Here is a 22,066-nt window from a genome sequence, read left to right on the forward strand (position 1 = left end):
AATTATCTAGCACACATATAATTCCACCTATTTCTGAAGTATCTAGGAATCACCTGGTAGAAGAAATAGTAACAAATGAATTACCTTGAGAGTAAAACAATGTTGTGATCTATTCCACGAGATTTGTCTCATTGGTCTATCCTTATGGCAAAGCTTCCTGGGGAGAACTGAAAAATAAACAAAAAACAAAGCTGGAAGCTGGTTGGGCTGCTTGTGTGGCCTAAAGAGAACTCTTGAAAAATCAGGCCAAAGATGTATAAATCACATTCGTGTCCACCTTACCATTTTGTTACAAACTCATGTCCAAAATGAATTGAATGACAGTTTTGGCTGTACAAGTTTGTACCGTGTTTCATCAGAGTGTAGAACAAGATACTTTCCTCATTTATTGGCCCCTGCACAGCTAAAGTCTTCACAAATAATTTAGTAAAAAGGTACTGACAGTTTATTGCCTTAATTTTCAAAGAATCTTATGATCTTTTAGAGAATTTCTTTCGTCAAGTTGGTGTAGCCATAGAAGTGCCAAGGAAGCTCTTGAAATCACTCCCCTAGGACCTGGTGCTGCTTTGAGCACCAGGGTTTGGGAAAGTCAATGCCACATGGCACACTGACCCTCCCAGTCGATGCTGGCGCGTGCTTCAATGGGACCGAAGTGTGATGTGCAGCCCCCGTGGCTCTCTCCGCACAGTGTTTTTGTGCGGAATAGAACGATTTCACAGAACTCAACGTTTATTTGGAAATGGATTTGAACAGTAAAAAAGTGAGCCAAAACCAATTTCCGTCTCTGATTTTTATGAGTTATTAAACTACACTACGGTTTGCTGAATGAAACGGAGGATAGTATTTTGTTTATTTATATAATTTGTACATACACGGCCAATGGTATTTGTTGAAAGTTCCTATGATATTCACTGCTATTAACTCTCTCTTCTACCTCCTCCCTCTCCTCATCACTTGACCCATAGCCCTTCAGGGGTTAAGGATAGCGATACTGAACCAGGCTGACTAGCAGAGTTGCCTAAAATGCCTCACTTTTTCGTCTGTAAAATTAGGGTGATAGCAGAACCTAACTCGGGATTTTTGTAATGAAAAACAGGGACAAGTATAATGCTTGGAACACTTCCTGGCATCTAGGAAGTACTCAAATATTATTTTAATTGTCATCTATCATGTATCGCTCATCATTCTAAATCATTTAGTATTTACTACCATACCTTTTGTGTAATGGATTTTTCTGGCATATCTTCAGTTGAAGGACAATCTATAGGAAGATACTTAAACAGATTTTTCAAGTGTTTTTTAGCAACTACTTAAAACTCCACTCATTGATGGTCATATTTTCAAAAGCCTCTAGAATTATTTTCTTAAAATTTTTCAGAAATACCCTAGCCTTAGCATGTGCTAGATGGATCATTCTATATTTAAATAATACACAAAGTATGACAAAATAGTAATTCATGGAGATTCAGTTTTAGTCCATGACAGATGTACTTTTCTTTTATATCACTTCATATTTCTGGACCTCTTTTTAGTTTTACTTTCATTAAAATATTAAGTTGGGAATCCCTCTTTATGTGCTGGTTGTTCTAAAAATCCGTTTCATTTTTTTCATAGGGAGTCTATCTTGTTCTGTTTTAACTTACTATCCAGGAATGGTAAAACTTTTCATAACAAAGGTTTAATTAGAATGGTTAATAACTGTGATTTCCAAAGTGTCTGAGTCAGTCTTAGTAATAATTAGGGAGTTTTGTTCCATACAAAATGCTTTATTTAACCTTCATGCCTTCATTCAGATAATTATACAAATGCATACATTTAAAGGTTTAAACTCTATTTCAGTTCACAGCTCAAGTCATAGGAAAGTTGAATACAGAAAAGCAATGCACCAACAGAATATGTCTGAGACACCATTAAAAACGATAACACTTGTTCATTTAAATCTCTGAGAATAGACTGGAATAATCATCCTCTGAGAGAATCTCATTAGGAGGGTCTCCCTTTACGTTATCATAGGGCAAAAAAAAAATCACCATTTTACAGTAAAAGGAAAAAAGCTCTGAATATATTTACAATACATACACTATACATAAATACAAGAACAACACTTACATAATATTAATAAACTTATAACAGGGTTCACCTAAACACTACAGAGTATATAAATGCAGAAGAAACTATTGGGAAATTAGATCTTTAGATAAGCTGGAGAAATAAATTCATTTGTAATTAAAACTCTGAACAGAAAACCAAATGAAGATTTAAGAAATTAACACGCTTGCTTGCCAGCATCATTGGCGGGGTTTTATCCTTAAACACGTAGGACCTCCCCTAGGCAGTCGTCACTCTCTAGGGTCAGAGACCCAAGAGTCTCTTGGAAAATTACATCTGTCAAGTGTATCAAATGCAGCACGTCTATTCAATTTGCTGTTCAGGGGCTTCAAGCCTAGAATAACTGTTTCGTAAACTAAAGGATGTTTTTGTATGTTCACACAGATAAATCTTGTAATCCAATCACCATGTATAATGAGCTAAGTGTTCAAGGAAAGTAAAAGGATGCCTGCTTGAATTGGCTAAAGATGTTATTTTTCTTTATTCCCATGTATTTTTTTCAAATACGACTGATTTATTCGAACAATATGTTGTTTGAATTGACCCCCCCGACACACACACACCAAGAGCAACGTCTAGACTACTGCTAATTATAACTGAGTCATTTTAAGTGGCAGGTGGGTATCTTAAAGGTGGTCTGTTCGCATCATTTCACAGCCCAGAAAGTTCTGAGTACATTCTTCTGTGAACAAACATGAATCTGCTGGTTCCTCTTTTTTAAAATGAGCATGTTATGATACACATAATTGCATTATGATGCAGGGTGACATAATACATAAGACGATGTTTTCAAGCTGGTCTTGTAAGTAGTTATCTCACATCCACAGAGAGTTGGTTTGCCATGTGATGCAATGTGTTCCACAGACATGAACAAAACAATATAGCCACCATTCCATGAGGGGGGTGGGTGGGTGGTGATTTTTAAAAATGAATTTTCAAACACAACGAATTGTGGACAGACAAGTTGATAGGAAAGAGCCTCCAATATAGGCACCAGTGCCCCAGTTCAAGAATACCCATCCAATGTAATAAAGTTTGAGGAACAAAATGCATACTGTAGTCTGGATGTAATTACAAACTCTGCTATGGGAAAACTAGAAACACAAGTAGGGCAAAAGCATTTTCTATGTTTTATGCTATATCTTTGGAGCATGAAATTAGCAGGAAGGAAAGATGTTGGTATGTCCTTAAAATATCTTTCTTTTTGATTACTTGGGCACTTTTACTAGAATTTGACCCAAATCCTTCTCTCCTATTCATCCTCATTTCTCAACAAAAAATGAATCTCTGTGAAAGTCTTAGTAAGCCAGCTTTAGAAAAAGCAAGATATAATACTCACAAAGAGTCATTGGTTCTTGCTTTGCACAAAGAGCAGACTCTGTTGTCAAACATTTAAAATTTCTAGAGACAAAGTCTAGAAAGAAAAAAATACTGATGTGACTATTTCCACTATTCATCTCTTTTCAATTCAAAGTTGTGGTTTTGTTGTTGAGAAATTATTGCTTGTGAAACCCAATTAACTGAGAAGAGTCCCTTCCAACGTGGGTTGTGCACACAGAGCACTTGCTTTCAGCGCAGAAGGAAATCTGTTTATGCAGGTTTTATCTCTTCCCTCAGCCAAGTAACAGGGAGAAAGAAAGATCATAATTCAGGCGATTCATTTTCGGAAAAAGAAACACATGAGAAACGACATTCTCTTAATGTTTTCTAAGTCCATTAGTACGTCCATGAATCAATACTGTCAGAGACCTTGTTCTACACAGAAAAGGTGGGGCGGGGGGTGTTTCATTTCTCTGATGTTGGACGGCTTCTCACAAAAAAATTCAATTAAACTAACAATACTATAAACAAATTATTTATAAGATTATTTAAAACATTCCAAGGCGGTGCTGTTAGGTGAGAAATCTGAAAAGGAATTATCCGTTATCTCTCCTTGATCATCATCCGAACGTTTGTGATTGCCACTCCATTAACAAATGCCAAGAGTGGGCTCTGCTATTAACGACTAGCTCCATGGAGGTCAAAATTTCAAATGCACTTTAAGCAGATTCTAGCAGGAAAGGTTTTTTAGTATACCTACAAAGACATAAGAATCGTGAAAACCCAATCCAGCTAAAATGCTATGTGATAATTGTTGGATCTCCAGGCCAGACATTTAGGAGGAAAGTGACAAGTTCAGGGAGAGACAAGTTCTGGTTGTTGCACTTTGCACTTTCCTTCGTGTGTCTTTCCAGAAGACTGATTTCAAATATTCTGTACCACTGTCAAATCATGTGCTATATCATGTCCCTGTATCTTTCTTGGAAAATATGATGACTATGCATCCATAATAAAACTACTTAAGAGTTAGATATGGAAAGTTGGCTGCTGGGAACACACGTGCAGTGTGGTGTGGTGGAAAGAATACAGCTTCAGAGCCAGAGACAGGTAGCTTCATGTCCCCACTCCGCCATCCACTATTTCTGTGTTGGAGGACGACCCAGCCACTCTCTCCATGCCTCAGTTTCCCATCCATAAAACACAGAACTGTTGTACAGACGAGAGGCAACGTATTTAAAAATTACCTAGTATAGTGCTTGGCACATAGTAAGAGCTTAATTAAAAATAGCCATTATTTCATGGCTGGTGAAGTTTTTGACCTTTCTCAAGTTCATTTATACTTTCAGACAACTTCCAGAAAGCGGCTCTGTCAGAAGAGCTGGCTTCAGTGAGGTTAAGGAACCCAGTGACTTTCCTTTGACACTCGATTGGTTATTTTACATGCTATCCCGGTATATTTCCTCCTCCTTTCCCTTCTTTCTGAAACTTGAAGGAGGAAACAGCAGATGGTTTTCTAGCCCTGCGGTCTGGTTCTGGAGAACACTGTCCATCCTGATCGTCTTCACTAAAGCCTGAGTGTTTAATCACCATTATACTTTTTAAATTGCTCTTACCAAATGTTTGGCTCTGAAAGAGTATAATTTTACTGATAGCCCTCAATAGCTTGTTTGGGTGGGTCTGTGCTGAGATGGCAGGGCTGGAGAATTTCAAGGGCTCTTGTCTATTCATACGATCTCATTGTATGTTTCTATTCATGGCTCTACTTTTAGCAGTGAAATGATTATAGGAAAAAGTCGGGAAGTTCTAAATGTAAATCTAGAAATTTCCAGGACTCATTACAAACCTTGGTTAACAGCTACGCGTATTAAGTGTCAGTTACATACACTTCAGTAGACTTTTTAGGGATAAATGATTGTGTCAATATTCATTCCAAAATACTTCTTAGATAACAGAAAATATTAGGAAAAAAAAGGAAATAAATGCAGAGATGGATTTGTGCATTTGATATTAGTGGATAAAATAAAGTAAAACCACCAAATATCTTCACTGTTTTGCCCTAAATAAATTTGATAACTGAGCAAAACTTTTTGAGGCACACTCAGTGCTTCCTAAGTTTGGGGCCAATCATAGCAAAGTTTTTACCTCAAAATTATAATTGCCATATGCCATAGCGTATGTTAAAGATAACCTTAATGTTCAAATTTGCATTCTTACATTCTGTAAGAAAAGGAGATTAAATTAAGAAATGCTAACATAAACAAGATTACGTATACTTAAAAAGACACTAAAGAATTTTTGTGGGTGTGTGAACAGATTCAATTTACTATGTGCATATATTTACTCTGTGTGCATGTGTTTCCCAAATGTGGAGGAAAAACCCAGTCTCAAGAAGAATTATTGCTTGTAAAAGTACAGGAATATCTCATTGGTCATAATGTTTATTGACAGGCACTTTAGCTTTTAGTTCATGTCTGAAAATGGGCATTAGCTTATTCCCATTGCCAGTATAGATTTATTTAACATGTGGCCATATCTATAACTTAATCTTGTCGACAGGTAGCTACGCCTGAAAGTATTCCCTTCGGAATTAAACAAGAATAAACACCTGTATAGTGTTTTTGATCAAGAACTACTCTGTTGAGGAGGAAGATAACTGAGAGAACAATTGTTAGATGCTTTTTTTTTTTTAAGCACAAGTAAAATCCCATGCAGCTGTTTTCCCCTTTCAGGTAAAGACATTTGAGTTTGGAATCAGTTGTTTGCAACTTAAAATGACTTCACTGTGTTTTAAACCATCCTGGCTAATTTGAGACAAGTGGCCACTCCATTTTTTCAGAGCACAAGAAATGTGCTGTGAGAAAGTGGAACAGGGTTCCCATGGCAACATCGCTAATTCTGTGTAAGATATACAAGGCATATCTGAACAAGTTTTTTTTTTTTATTGTGATGAAAACTAGAAGCTCTTTTTCCCAACATAGTTCATCAAACTATTTACAACCTCTGTAAAATTTGTGAGTTTGAAAATACTTTTTTCACTATCACATATGTTACGAATACAGTAAAATATTTCACTCTATTTTTTAAAGATGCAGTATCCTATTTCATTTTTTATGAAAATCTGAATTTCTATTGCAATTGCACAGTATTTAGTATATTTAAAGTACCAATGGACATGGGTTGCTAAACAGACATTATTCTATAATGAAACTGTGAAAATATAGCATTTAAAAATTTTATGTACACTTCTTAACTATAAAATGCAGGCAAAGTCATATATAGCATTATAAGCTGATTCCCTAATAAGGTAAATAACTTACATTTCTAGACAGCATGGATTATTACAAATTCATTCTTTTAAAAAAGTTCTTTGTTGACATTTATGAGCCTACTGGCTGCTGCATATACAGGTGTGTATACAGGTGTGCATGTGTTGGGATGTCTGTGCAGGTAAGTGGACGGCAGTGTGGGGCATAAGTAGAAATGTAACGTGGAAGACATAACTTAGCAAACCTCTTTTTAAAATAAAACCAAATCAAAGTGAAAGATTTTTAAATGAAATGCACTACCTCAGAAAAAGTGAAGGAAGAGATTTGGTCAATGAAGTTGTAGAATACATTTACCTCCTAAATTTACAGGCATTAGTAAAGAGCACAATCTGAGATTGAATTATGGACTATGATATGAGTATTAAGGCTTCCTGGGCCTATTATGATCTGTAAGAGTTACTTCATGTTCAGTCCCTTATATGAAGACTATCAATGTATTATGGATGCTGGTATTCTTAACACTGCTTAAATTCTGTCAAACCTTACTATAAATGTTAAGACAGCTTTATAACAACATCGTGGCTACATTTCTAAGCAGTCATAACAACATAACAAAGGCGTATTAATACATTTGAAGGCCTCACCTCACCAGATTTATTCAATTGCAGCTTTGGTAAGTATAATAAATAAAGTACAGAATAAGGAATACTGCATCTTTATCCATATACATGTTATCATTCTAATGAACTGATTTCAAAGTGCAGAATTATATTTATGTTTAAAACACAAATGGCAATTTGAAGTTAAAAAAGTATAAAAATGAACACAATCTTCGTATGAGCTATTCAGAATTTCAACCATAATGAGAATGGCCTTTCTAATCATCTGGAACTGGCATTGTAAACACTGTAGCTTTTTGTAAGTTTTTCCCCCCTGACGATCCTCTTCCTATTTTCCATTTTAATTTTAAAGTGAATAAAAAGTGCTCTCTTTTTTTTTCAATGTGGTTGATGTTACTGTTATTCAACTGCTTTTGAAAATAAACGTCCTATAATGTTTTATAAAAGTAATGCCAGGCAGTACTATAATCTTTACGGTGAAGCCATTAGAAATTTCAGTCTAAATGTCTTAATAGAACTTAAGACAAGTTATCGAGCAGGCTTCTCAGAGTCCAAACACAGTTGACAGGACGGAGCTGGAGGAGGATGGGGAAGCGTGAATTGTTCTCCTAACAACTTAGGATCAGAACATGAAGAAGGAATCTTTTAAAACCTCAAAGCCTGAACCTTATAACTTTTCAAATAACATAAACTCCCTTGAACTCAATCTCTACAATGCAAAGAGACAGTCAGGTCCACTGTGGCTTCGCAAGCCATACCGCCGCCTTTGTATAAGTTCTCAGAGATGCACACATGCCCCGCTGCACACTGAACAGATTCAAATTCAAAACCAAAGAACGATTCTAGTTAGGGAACCAATGACGAGTCCTTCGGATTCTACTTCTTTTCTGTTGTTCGTCATCTACTGTGCTTTTTAAAAGAGGCAAGAATGAATGTAAGATGAAACGGAGGAAGCTTTTCCATGCTCAAAGGTATTTCTACTTAAAAATCCAGTTCCTTTTCTCTCAAACCACTTTCCTTTCCATGGGGAAACATTTGTAGAAAACTCAACAAAGAGCGTTTGCTATGTCCTAAGACAACCCCCGATAAGTTTCAGTCCTGGGCTAGATCGGCAACTCATTCACTATTTGTGCTTGGATCCCTCCTCAGAAGTATCGATATGTCAAAAGCGGGGAATGGTGTGACGCCGACAGGTTTTGTCAGTTAACTTACTGTCTCAGTCTGGTTTCCACTTTCAGAGGGTGAGGGAAAAAACTCACACTTTCCTGAATCTTTCCTATGTTATTAGAGAGGAGCAGCTCATTTAGCTCTGTGCTAAATTTAAACCAAGCTGTCACTCAGGAAGCTCCCACTGCCTGTCAGTTCTATGGATTCTAAATGCCATTTCTACCTGTAACACTCTCAAGACATCTCTCAGCAGAGAAAAGGACTGGCCTTCTTATGAGAGCAGGGAGAACTGAATCAAGTCTACACTTCACCTGAGTGACTCACCTACTACCTGCCAACTAGGTTCCAGAACTAGCAGAGAGGGCTCCACGGCTGTCTTGGCCACTCTCTGTGTTCTTTGCTGCTGACCAATAATCAATGCTGGCGGCATCAGGAAAACTTTTTCTATTCCAAATGGTCATAGGCAATGAGAAATAGGAGTTGCATACAGTACAGGTTTAAAAACAAACAAACAAGCAAAAAAAAACCTTTCCAGTTGGTAAAAAACAAAAAACATAAAACCCAGTGCTTAGTGGGTAGTAGATTGTGTAGCTAAAGAAGCTATTTATCAATAGAATCACAGCCCTTGTTAGAGGGAAATTTCCTGATATTTCAGACCTGGCAGAAAAAGTAGAGCACATTTTTGAAGACAGAATTTGACCTGAAAATCATTTTGCTGTTGCTTGAACATTTAAAAAAAATTCCTTTTAATACCATCCAACATAAATTGTCTTTGTTTCAATGTTTATAGTTCTTGCTTCATCAGAATAAGATTATCCGAATTAGATGATCCTAAAAAGGATAATTCTGCAACTGAAAATTATTTCAGAATGTTTAAACATTAAAAAATGAGCTAGTAATATTGTGAGGTTAATTGGTGCAATTCCCCAAATCAAGTGTTCGTAATTAAAATATATTGCAAAGGCCTATACGCTGGCAACCTTTTATATCTAAGCTATAAAAATCTTAACAACAACAATAACTAAAAACCTCACCAAGCCCCTTAGCCACATAAAGCTGAAAAAATAAACAGCTTTTAGTGGGGGAAAAAATATGATAATTTTTCTGAAAGAATGCTTATTGGTGATGTATTGCTTTGTTTACTATATACTTTGCTAGTTGCCAAAAAGGCTCATAATTTTAGGGGGTTGATGGGACTGTAATTTTCTCTCACCCTCAGCACAGGATGAGTGGCTTCGACATCCCTGCAGAGGTCGATGCAGAACCACTGGGTCCTGATACAGTTTAGAAAATGGAATCTGTATAGAAGAACCTATTGGAGAGTCATTTATCCTTGGCTCTCCAGGTGAGGAACTAGCACCATGTCAGGCTTTCCTCAGGGAGCCCTCCCTTTCCACTGACTCAGTTCCAAGGAGAACTGACCCATTAACCCAAGAGTTAATGCCCTGCTATGCCTCCCTGGCCTTTCCAGTCACAAAATAACTGTTTTCAAACAAGAAAAGGGGAGCATAATCTTTAATTGTGGTAGTCAACCAAGCAGGACAACAAACAGCAGAGAGATTACCTCAGTGCTGTAAATGTAACCAAGACATCTAAAATGCTGGGGTGTTTTTTACAATCCCTTTAGTAAGTATGAAAACTGGTAACGTGAGTCCTCAGTGAAGTTATTGTAGGAAAGTCCTTTTATTCATTATTGCTTTTCTCCTCAAGAGGTGCATTATTTCCATCTCTGCTTTGTCTGATTTTTCACGTTCACTGACTTTGCCTGGGCAGCCTCACCTCTTACCTTGGTGCCAGTGTGTCTAAGAAAGTCCCCCCACCCCGATTCCTTGTAATCAAATACTAAGGGCAGGAAGAGATGATGCCTAGGTGACAGAACACTGCAATTTGAAGTGGGGCAGTAGTTTTTTAGACAGGCTCTTCCTATTCAACTACAGAACACCTCTGTGCCAGTCCATGCCAGGGCAGACACCAGGACTAGACTCCAACTGAAATGTCGCTGCCCCTCTGCTCGAACAGATGAACAAAACAAATCGAAACGAAACAAAAACAATCAACAACAAACAAATGAAAGATTCAATGTTGGTTTTCTTCAGGGCATGGCATAATGACAAGTTGTGGGCGATATCTAGTTGCTGCCATCACTACTGCGAAGGGCTGCCTGAGTGCCCCTTTATTTTCAGGTGATGAAACCTCTCCAACAGCTTCTTCTTTTCTACTTCCATGCTGCTTGCTGGTTAACAGATTGGATATGTGTTCTATCTCACTCAGATAGTAACTAAAATTTCTGTAAAAAGGGGTTAAGAGGTGGGATGATGGGAGAATAATTCCAATTTAGAAGGTCTTGCTCTCGCCATCAATTTGTGGTAGATGACCTTTAAAGTATCAATAACAAAATGTCTGACAGCTCAGAAAACGTACAAGCTACAAACATCTTTAAATGGCAGAGTACACAGCACGGAAAACAATGCCTGTCTCTTCAGCATTTGTGTCACCGATCTCCCAGGCGTGAAGACGTTTCTCATGTAGTCACGATGGGGGTTTACCTTCAGACCAAAAGGAGAAGTGTTCCTTCTTTTTCCTGCTCTGGTTTCAGACATCGTGGGACGGTGATGCCCTTTTGTGTTAACACTGTGAAGGGGATTCAGCCCTGCTGAACTGGGTGCCGCTAAGAGATCCAGCTCTCACGCTCAGCTGGACAGGTAGCATTCCTCACACTAGCATATGCCTCCGGCGGTGCAGTGCCAAATGGTCTGACCGGGAAAAGCTGCGGTCACAGTCCGCACACTTGAATGGCTTCACTCCCGTGTGTTTGCGGTAATGCCTTGTCAGTTCATCCGAACGAGCAAACTTCCAGGTGCAGCCTTCCCAAGTACACTTGTAGGGTTTCTCTCCTGGAAGAAACAAAGGGACACACGCTTTGGTACTCCATCACTTTTCCGTAAAAACCAAGCCAGCGCGACGGATTGGGATATTAGTTTTCAATGGGATTTTCCATTTGGAAATCCTGTCGGGAAACCTGGCCATCTCACCAGCAGGTTTGGGGTGGGACAGATGGGGGTTTCGATCTCCTCTCTCCTGCTGTGACATCTGGCAAGTCAGGTAACACTTGCATCCTCAATTACAGGTAAGTCACTTTGCAGTGAAAATATCAAAGCATAGACTGTTTGCTACTGGATGTAACTGCCAGTGGGAGACCACACTGGGGTATCAAAACTCTGCCTAGGTTGATCTGGCTTAAGTCTAAACGAAGAATTGCAAAAGGTAATTAGTTATGTTTTGTTTCGATATTCTTCCAAAATGTACATCGCTTAGATGGTTTAAGGCTATTTTAGGATACATTACCCATTTATCGGTTCCTGAGAAGATATACAAAATTTCATTAAAATGTAAAGCACTCCACCACCTTCAGAAATTAGGTATTAGGTTCATATAGTTCATAAACATCTACTTTTTTTGCCCATCTACTGGGAAAGAATCCTAGATATCTTAATAGTGTGAAGTTTAAATACCTTTTTCAGTGACAGGAATTAGGGCGAGCCCCGAGGAATCATCAGGTTGGTTCTAGTGTTGAAACTCACAGTAAAAAACAGTCTGAAGTAGTATGTAATTTGACCAGGTCCCTCAGTCAACTTGTAAGGACAGTAAAATATGCAAAGGCATTGCTGGGAAAAGATACACTATCCATTGTCCAATGCGCTCCCAGGGGGAGCTGGACAATAGTTGACCCAGGTGTGCTTTTTCCTGGCTCTCATTCAGAATGGAAGCCCTGTCCCCATGCAACCCCACAAAAACTGATCTCTCCTCTGTCCCTCCCATGCAGAAGTCAACAACATGCTGCTTGGCCACACATGGCCTCTGGAGAAATGGCCTGAGATAGGGAAGAGGGTCATTTGTTGATCCCTGAATACAGAGCTGCAAAGTGAGTAATGCTAACCCCACTTTACAGATGAGAAAACCAAGGCTAGTAAAAAGATGTGTTTGGCTCCAAATCCAGCACTTTTAACGAGGCTACCGTGGAGTGGGTAATTCTTTCCCAATCTAAAATTTGTCACAGAAAAAGTTAGTTCTACTCTCTTAGATACTTCCAAATTATTCACTTCCTATTGCTATTAAGCCACCTATGACAATATATCATAAAGATTTTGTTGAGATGCTTTTCTCCTCTACCAGTTTCTGAATATGTGGAGTCAAGGACCATGTCTCTACTATTTTAGTATCCTCAGAGCCTAGAGCTGGTGCCAAGGCAAGTGATTGAATGAATAAAACCACCACTACACACACACACACACACACACACACACACACACACACAAACTACTAAGCCCTGTAAATGAGATGAACGAGTAATGCCTACATGGGAAAACTACACCAAACTGAACCCAAGATTTTCATTCTATTGTTAAATAAATGATATCTATATGAGTCCTTTCAGGAGCAAACAGCCTTTTCAGAAGCCAGTGACTAGTACAGATCAGTTAAACCCAGAAATGTTGATGCACTAATTGTGGCCCACAGAAAGCTCTAGATAACTCCGACAGGGCTCCAGCCTACTGACTAGATTAACCCCAAACCTCAGCTCCTGACTCATTCTGGATGCCCTGTGGAGACAAAAATCTGCAGGTGTCTACTGATCAGAATTTAACAGAATTAAAAAATAAATAAAAATCAGCAAGACTGCTAACTTAAAAAGACTTGGTGACAGGGGCTACTATATAGTATATGAATAGCAACTGTTAACATGCCCTTTTTTTTTTTTTTAACATATCATCCCTATATGTTTTTTGAATTTACATCACGAGTATGGGTTCTAATAAACTCAGCTTGATATAAACCATGTCTTTAAAAACACATCCGCCTTTGGGGCAATGAGCTCAGCCCACTGACTTTGTCATCAACAGGCATCTCCTAGCTGTCTCTTGTGTTACTATGCAACCAGCTACAGAGAGTGTTAAGTCCTAAGAAGCAAAGAATTAAGGGTTTTTCCTAATTGGGTAAAAGTATTTCTCATTTGTGTGGTAAGAGGATGTGTATGTTTACCCGGGTGAGGAAGTGTCATATGAGTATGACTGGGATTAGACAAGCTTGCTACACCCTCACCTGGCCATTCCAGGTCAAGTGAGAGGAAGGGGCTCCATATCAGGGCCGGGCCTAGAAAGCAGCGAGGGCCAGGGGAGGCGGACAAGAGCTTCCAGTCCCATCTCAAGAAGGATCTTAGAGGCTGGCAGGGCCCACTGTAGAGACAGTTTGTTGTCTCAGGTGCTCTCTGGATCTTCTTGCACAACCAGTCTTGACACTTAATATTCTGATTTCTTCCTCAAAATTATAACAGTCTACTTCTACTTTTGTTCTGGCTGTTTAACAATTTTCCCCATGAAAATTTACTGGAGGGGGTGGTCAACTGTGGCCCCGCGCCCCCCAGGGCAAAACCAGTCTCTGGCCTGTTTTTCTGTTCAACGTGCGAGCTAAGAATGGTGTTTAAATTTTTAAATGGTTGGAAAAAATCAAAAGAGTACCATTTAGTTGCACTTGAAAATTACATGAAATTCAAATTTAGCATCCTTAAATTAATTTTTATTGGAACACAGCCCAACGTTAATTTGTTTACATATTGTTGATGGCTACTTTCCAGTGATGCAGAATTGAGTGTTGCAACAGAGAATGTATAGCTTGCAACGCCTGAAGTATTTACTATCTGAGACGATAGAAAGTTTGCTGACCCTTGATATAAGGACAAGGCACCTCTGCTCTTTGTAGGCTCCCTGATTATGTTAAGTTATTGAATGACACACATGTTAGTTTAGGATGAGTGGATGAGAAAATATTTTGGCTATAGAATAATCACTTATTGTCAACTTAGGACCTCAATTAAGATTCTAACAGTCTTCTCAGTAATAAACACAATATTTCTTGTCAAGTACTTTGAATTGAGAGTCCTGGGCAACAGGAAGTGAGTGATTATCTGAAAAGGCTCACCCAATTCAAACAGAATTTAAAAAATATCTTTGGGATCTCCTCTGCTCATTAAAAAATGAAGGTCTTCCTTATGAGGGCAAGGGTCAAGACGGAGTAAGATATGTCACCTAGTAACCAAAAGGGCAATGACCCTACACAGATGGAGCTCCCTCTGCCCCAGCCACTTTCAATACAGTTATGCATAATGGCCACTGTGGACGATGACAAGTTACTATAGTCTGCCGAGTCTGGGAAGGAGGACACACAAGGAGAAGGATCAGAAAGTAGGAGCTTAGATGTTTGGCAGTGTTACTAAGATGGATATTTTAAAGGGGAGGAGCAGGGAAAGCAACTGATGTCAAGGATTTCTGTGAGCCCACAAACGTGGAGCAGGGAAACAGTGCTGAATCTGAAAAGTATTCTCTGAGGTGGAATCAACTGCAATAAGTGATCATGAAAGACAAGGGTGGGCAAATGGGTAAAGGCAGTCACGAGGTATGCACTTTCAGTTATAAAATAAGTCCTGGAATGTAATGTACAGCATGGTGACTATAGTATAGTAACACTGTATTGCATATTTGTCAGTTGCTAAGAGAGTAGATCTTAAAAGTCCTCATCACAAGAAAAAAATCTGTATCTATGCATGTTGATGGATGTTAACTACACTTATAGTGATCATTTCACAACATATACAAATACTGAATCATTATGTTGTGCATCTGAAACTAATATAATGTTATATGTCAATCGTATTTTAACTAAAAAAAGACAAGAACAGGCCTCAAAAATACAAGAGGTAGATACTTTTCTACTCATGAATAAAAGAAAGGAAAATGACATAAAGCTTATAAGTTATTAGGGGCTAAGTGATTAATGAAGGCACATAATAAAGAATGCAAACCTTCACTGGGGATGGGAGGAGAGAGAAAGTATATCAGAAAATAGTAAACTTAATTTTCTGAGTGATAAATGAGTTTTCCTTGGAAATTTTCTTACAGAAATGCGTACTTTCTTTTTTAATATTCCAAAAATTCTCATGCATAATATTTCTCGCTCTCGTTGCCTCATTAACAAAACTGTGGCGTTTGGGTATTCTATCTTCAGGCTTTAAAAGAAAGAAAGGAAAACAAAACAAAACAAGATCTTCAAATTTATCTTCAAAACCAGAGGCTGAGCTATGGGAGTGGAGGAAAAGGAGATGACTACTCTGACCCGGCAGAGAGCTGGCTTCTGTCCCTCGCTCAAGAGAGACCTAGGTTTCGATTATACCCACCGAGTGCCTAGCATTTCATTAAACAAAACAAAACAATAAATGCTCTCTTTGAACTAGTCAAATTTTAGAAATGAATACAAGAACATTTTAGTGGCTATTGCACTGTATTTAAATGGAACATTATATTTTATGCTTGTGCTTTAAAGCAATTTAAAGGGTATAATCTTATAAACAAATTAAGATAACAGCAACTAACTTCATAATGTGAATAAAAACTAATTAAAATGATAAGTTTGTAAGCTATATTGAAGTGTGCTTAAATGAGCCCTGAAGGATATAATAAAGGACAGACAGACTTCTTCTTCCATCCTACCTTCTTTCTTCTAAAATCTTGCTAGAAAATAGAAAACTAAATCTAATGCTAAAAAGTTAGTGGTAAGGACAGAATGGTAGATACATTTTCCATGAAAATTTTCTTGTGGAAAGAGCTGGCTTGGACAATAAGTCAGGCGTCTCCCAGTGTCCTGGCTTCTACTGCTCACAGCTGCTCTGCATGAGGCTGAATGACAGCAACAGTAAACATGATTTCTAGTAATTTCTTCAGGAATAGTGAACCGTCTTTAAACTCATTTGAATTAGGATTCTGCAAATGGGTTATTCAACACTGTTTTCTCTAGAAATAAGCTAAAATTAAAAACAGCATGCCCACCTTCTTCACTCCTTTGTCTAACCCACAAGTACACTTAGAGTCCCTAGTGGCAAAATCGTTGAAAATTTATTTAACATTTTTCAAAATAACCAGAAGTTTTGACTCCACCATCAGATCGTCTTTGATTTTTGCTTATTAATCCTATGAAAATAAAATGATAGAAAATGGCATGGTATATGTCTTCACCAACAAGTCTCAGTGATTTTTTAAGTTGAGATATTAAGTTGCTACTTTATAAGAAAAATCAAGAACGCAAGCTGAGTAATTGGTAGTTTGACACCCAAGGGGTGGCTTAGTAACTTCTAGGTCTTCAATTCTGAAGTGAAGGTCTCTATGTCCCATGACGAATCCATAAACTGATTCCACCTTTTGTATTTAACAAAAAGAATCTAACCATTTTTCAGCACAACTTCTGTCTTCCTCCAATTCTTTAAAAAAACTGGACTGAACTATGAAAACCTCCGAAAAAGGAAAATGTCAGCCAAACTAATAGCAAGAGCATCTATTTTCAAAAGTGAAACAGCCCTGTTAAGATAAAAAGAGAATATAACAAAAAAAGAGAATTTGTTAATTTTCGTTCTAATATTCTTTTTAATTCCACATTTAGGGTTCATGTTAAACATAACTTTATATGTATATTAGCCATTTTGTGCATGTACATTCACAGGCATTATTTAAACAGAACTCTAAATTCAGCCTCCTGGGAAAATGAAAACTAACATCAAGGTTTTTTTTTTTTTCCTTGAAACAGTCAACACACTTATTATGAGAACTGCTGTCTCTTTCAATTTTAGTTAAAAGAAAAGGATTAAGAGTCACTAAATGCATTTTCATGACATTTACCCAGCAGAAGGCATAATAAAGTCTAAAGAAAACACCAGGTATTGAATGGATTCCCAAAACCCATGAAACAAAAATAACTTTTTCAGGTACCTCCCATTTCACCATCTGAAATGCTGAAAGGTAAATGTGTACCGAGACAAAAGACAGGTGCCCTTTCATATTAAAATGACGTGTGAGCAATACACGTAAGAGGAATGTGCAGTTTGAAAAAGCTTGGGTCAAACAAAACACCCATGTTCTCGTGTCAGCTTCTCTATTATTTTCGCAAGCAACTGAAAAGGAACACCTTTTGCAACAGGAAACATAGGCATTTTCTTTGGTTCAGAAGTGCATTTCTGAAATTATTCCGTTTAACTTTTATAAAGTTACGGGGCCCCAGACACTGACAAATGAGCCTCATTACACTCAAGGCTCAACATATTTGCTGTGACAATCTGTTTCACTTGAGGAATGGTATTTGCATATGAGGGAGAAAAAACCAGAATCAAGATTCCTATCTTGTCTTCTGGTTTCTGTTACATTAGTTCAGAAAAGTTCACAGGATTTAAATCTAGAAGGAAATTAGGTACTTTTAAAATGAAGAAACAGAGACCTAGAGCTGAGATTACAAAGCCCCTGACTTGTCCAGGGGGAGCACCAGGCTGTCTTCTCTCTTGGTGGGGTTAAGGTGGCATTAAAGAACACAGACTTTGAAATCAGGCAGAGTGCATGGTCAAATTCAGGCTCGATTCAATCTCAGGCTAGGGAGTTAAGTTTTCTGAAACACAGTTTTTCCACCTGTAAAATGGAAACACTATTCTTACAGCACTGCTGTGAAACAGAAATACACAGGGCGTGAGCCTGGCAGATGACTGGTGCTCAGTAAAGGATATTTGATTTTATAGTAGTGGAATTCAAAATTTTTCTGCTTTTGCTAAGAAATATTAATAATATAAAGTTAAAAATGAATCCTGTTACAAATTGCTATTTTTAAGGAACAAATTAAGGTTTTCAGGTAACTGGATGCCTATCCTAATCTTGATTTTTCTAACATTTTAAGTATAAAACTACTTTTTAGGCCAAACAGACCCATCTGTTCTATAATTTGTTTGACCCATTTGGTCTTGTCAATTCAATCGAACAGGTAATCAATATGTTAATCTCTGCCCCAGTGAATTGTCTGGACTGAATGAATCGACTACCTTTTTCATTATGTGTAAATAAGACCTTCCCGATGCAATTCTATAATGGATCTCTTTGATAAAAATAATATTTGTTAAAGTAGATAGCACTTTCCACATACCACACTTTGCTCTAAGAGCTTTATGGATTTGAACTCATTTGACAACTTCCAGATAAGTAGTTGCAATGCCAACCCCACTCACCCAGAGTTAGTATGTGTTAGAGGTGGGACTTGAACCCTGAGAGTCTAACAACAAAGTTCTCAATCTTAACCATGACCCTATAATGCCTCTGTACACTATAAATCACTGCTTTTATAAATCAGGATATTGTTGGTCAGAAGTGGACAAGCAGAGTGAGAATGTGAATTAGTAATTACAGGACAGAAAATGAGTTAACACAGAGGCTTAGCCTTTCTTATGTAGAAATCAAATATAAATAAACAAAAAATATTGTATAATAAAAATGTACTTTATTGAAAGCAAAAAGCTCAAGGTCTAAGGATAATATCTTATTTGGCTGTTCTGAGTTCATTTCCATGTAGTGACAATATTTATTTTCCTATGTTTTTGGTTACTTTTCCTCGGTTGCTTTTGCAGAGACCTCTTCTTTTACCTGTTGCATAAATGTTACCAAGATTTTGACGTTGAGTTCTTCTCACCTGCAGAGGTTTTACTTAGTTCCCATGGCTTCCACCACAACTTGTAAGGAAAAGATCCCAAAGTATCTACACCTCAGTCTGTCTCCTAAGCACCACAGAAATGTAGAAGACATTTCCAAATAGCAGTCTGAAAGCAACCTCAACACGACAAAAACTACTCAGAATCTACCATCTAAACAAGACATGATCTTCCTTCTGTTTTTCTATCTGTGGGGAGGGGGGGAGGAGGTAACCCCATATACTGAGGTATCAAGTCATGAATCTCTACACCTGGAGAGATTTCTTGGACTCTTTCCTATCTGTTATTCTCTACCTGCCTCAACCTGACTTGTATATCTGCCAGTTCTTCTTTCCAAATACCTGTCCAGCTCTCTTCTGCAGTTTATCCCCACTGTGGTGGTCAGCCTTTCTTCAGGTTCTCACCACCTTTCACCATATCAACTTCTAATGGTTGTTTTCCTGTCTGATTTGCTCTACCCTCTCCAATGTGCTTTCTGCACTGCACTGCAGAAAAATTTTCTGCAAGACAATCTGATCATGTCACTCTTTGGCGCCCTGAGCACACCTGTGTTCAAACTCTCGTCACACCCCACAGTGATTGGTGGTTTTTCTGTCTCCCTGCCCAACTCAAGGAGGTCAGTACTGAGGATGGCTTTGAGCTTCATTTGTCACCGTATCCCCAGGGCCTACCACAGTGCTCCCAGTGCTGATAAATGCTTATTGATTAAATGAACGAAACTACTTTAATTCAAATACTTCGTATTTTTTAAAAACACATATACAAAACTCAACATAAGAGTAATCTATTTTGTGAAACAGCCTATCACTTGCATTCTATCTATTCTATTTTATTTTATTCTAATGAATTAGAATATATATTTTTAGAAAGGGAAATAAATTTGGAAGATTTTATTTGAAACTAGTACCAAAGGTTTAGTTTGCAAACAAATATCTCCTTTCAAACCTTTAAAATTAGTAACAATATGTGATTGATATATTTACTTTGTAATTTTTTTCTTAGTTACCAAAATTTTTATAGAATTATCTTAAGCATTATAAATAAACATTATTTTTATATATTCTTTAATGGTGACTATATTTGCTATAAAAATTCAGCTCCTCGTTATCTTTAATAATCCCATTAAAACTACGAATTATATATATAAGTGGTAATTTTGCCATTCGGGATAAAATGACCAATGATCATAATCTAGTTATTCTTTGGCAAAGTATAAGAAAGTATGAGGGCTGGGGACATTATTACCCCACCCCTCCTTACAACACAGTTTTGATGGCTGTATGAATAAAATAAAGCCGAAAGCAAAGGCAGGAAAATGGGGAGCAGGGTCATAAGATCCCATGGCATTTCTATTGTCATTAATGACTTATGTGCTAACACAAACAGAATTAAGAATTGGTAGGCTGTTTTAGAAGCCTTTACTTTTCTAAACGTATGAAAAAGATGAATTTATTTTTTTAAATAAGTAAGGTAACACTTTAAAAACTAAACTGAATCAAATATGTATAACACTGCTACCTACATTCAGGTAATTGTTAAATCTTAGGTTCAGCATGTTTCTACATAGTTACCTCTCCATGACAGGTTAAAATAACTCCCTTTCCATAAGCAAAAACAAGTGCAATACTTTCACAGCACTTTGTTACCAATTCAGATGTTTGGGTTTCCTTTTTTAGAGACAGCACTTGAGTGCTTGTTTGCATGGACAGATGATGGTCACCGTGTCCCGGCTCAGAATGAACTTCTCCGTCAGTGATGCTGCAGCAACTTGTACTGATTTCGCTCAGGGCTTTCCTAGCACACCCCGCATGGTGGATATTTGAGGATGTGGCCGCCTCCCCGACCAGATTTCCTGGCTATCTTCATCACTGCACCCATTACTATTCAGACAGCTGCATGCTGAGCAAGGATTCGAGATCTGCCTGTTTAATTTAATTAACACTACTGGTCCTTGTCTTCTCACCGGCTTTCAAACAAAGTACAATTGTAATATGCTGGGAAGAAAGACCAGTACGCATTAAGGAGAAGCCTTAAAAACAGACCATTTAAAGTTGCTTGCTGTGTTATTACTTCAAAGTACCTTTGGTAGGTACTGCTGGCTGGACATGCAGAGGAATGTGGCTCCAGCGGGGAGGAGACCGGCAGGTTATTAGCAAACTCGTCTGAGAGCAGCAGCAGCAGCTATAACGATGGCAGTATAGGTTCTAGAAAAACCAAAGTTTGAATCCCAGCTCCACTGCTTGTTACTACGTGACAGTGGACAAGTGCTCTAATTTTTCAAAGGATTTACCGAGTGATTAAAACATGGAAAGCACCAGCAGAGCTGAGCACTGTGCCTGGAACCTGGCAGGTCCTAAGGAAGTATCAGCTCTCTCCCACCTGTGGTCTCCATGCTGTTCACAGCATTCCTTACTCTTAACCGCACGCGGCAGATGCTTTCAGTCTCCCTGCCCCCTACCTCCAACCAGGTGTCAGGCCCTGTTGTTCCTCCTGCTCCAGTGTTTCCCACATACCCTCCTTGCCGACCGTTGCACTGCTGCACAAGGAAATTTCTAAGTGCTTTAAGATCATGGAGGATGGAATTCTACCTGCCTCGGGGAGGAGGGTGGTCAGAGAGCTTAACAGACAAGGTGATACTGAGGCAGTTTAAAAAAATATAAGAGTTTACTAACTAAAACAAGAAGAAAGGGGGCACGTAGGTAGATGTTTTCGGAAGGGGAAGAATGTGCTCCATACAGTTGGTCACATCTGGAGAATCGTTCAGTCGTATTATGGCTGAGGATTAGGGGGATATTGGGAGAGGGTCAGCAAATGAGGTCAACAGATGAACAGGAGTCAAATGAGAAGGGATTTGCACCCCCAGCTTAGGAAGGTGTCCCCAAATTCCCTGGCCATAACAGACATCTCCCATTGTATTCTTTTGCCATTTTGCTTGTTCCTTTATTGTAGGGCTTGCACACTTGGCCTTTGCTCTGACTATTCAGGAGAGTTTTATCTAGCATATTTATGGACAAGATCATTGA

General features: G+C 38.1%; 1 protein-coding gene across 17 annotated transcripts in view; it reads right to left on the reverse strand.

The window, feature by feature from the left end:
- Positions 1 to 1,750: 1,750 nt before the first annotated feature.
- Positions 1,751 to 22,066, reverse strand: part of KLF12 (KLF transcription factor 12) — a 380,325-nt gene continuing 360,009 nt past the window's right edge. For 16 of the 17 annotated variants that reach the window (XM_039886852.1, XM_039886850.1, XM_039886851.1 and 13 more), the window contains one exon: positions 1,751 to 11,376. In XM_039886852.1, coding sequence (XP_039742786.1) covers positions 11,195 to 11,376 — 182 coding nt within the window. In that variant the 3' untranslated portion in view covers positions 1,751 to 11,194. The remainder of the gene's footprint in view (positions 11,377 to 22,066) is intronic. The other variant, XM_039886856.1, reaches the window with a different exon arrangement.

Source organism: Pteropus medius, unplaced genomic scaffold (genome assembly GCF_902729225.1).
Source record: "Pteropus medius unplaced genomic scaffold, Ma_sr-lr_union100, whole genome shotgun sequence".
In the NCBI taxonomy this organism is placed as follows: Eukaryota; Metazoa; Chordata; class Mammalia; order Chiroptera; family Pteropodidae; genus Pteropus; species Pteropus medius.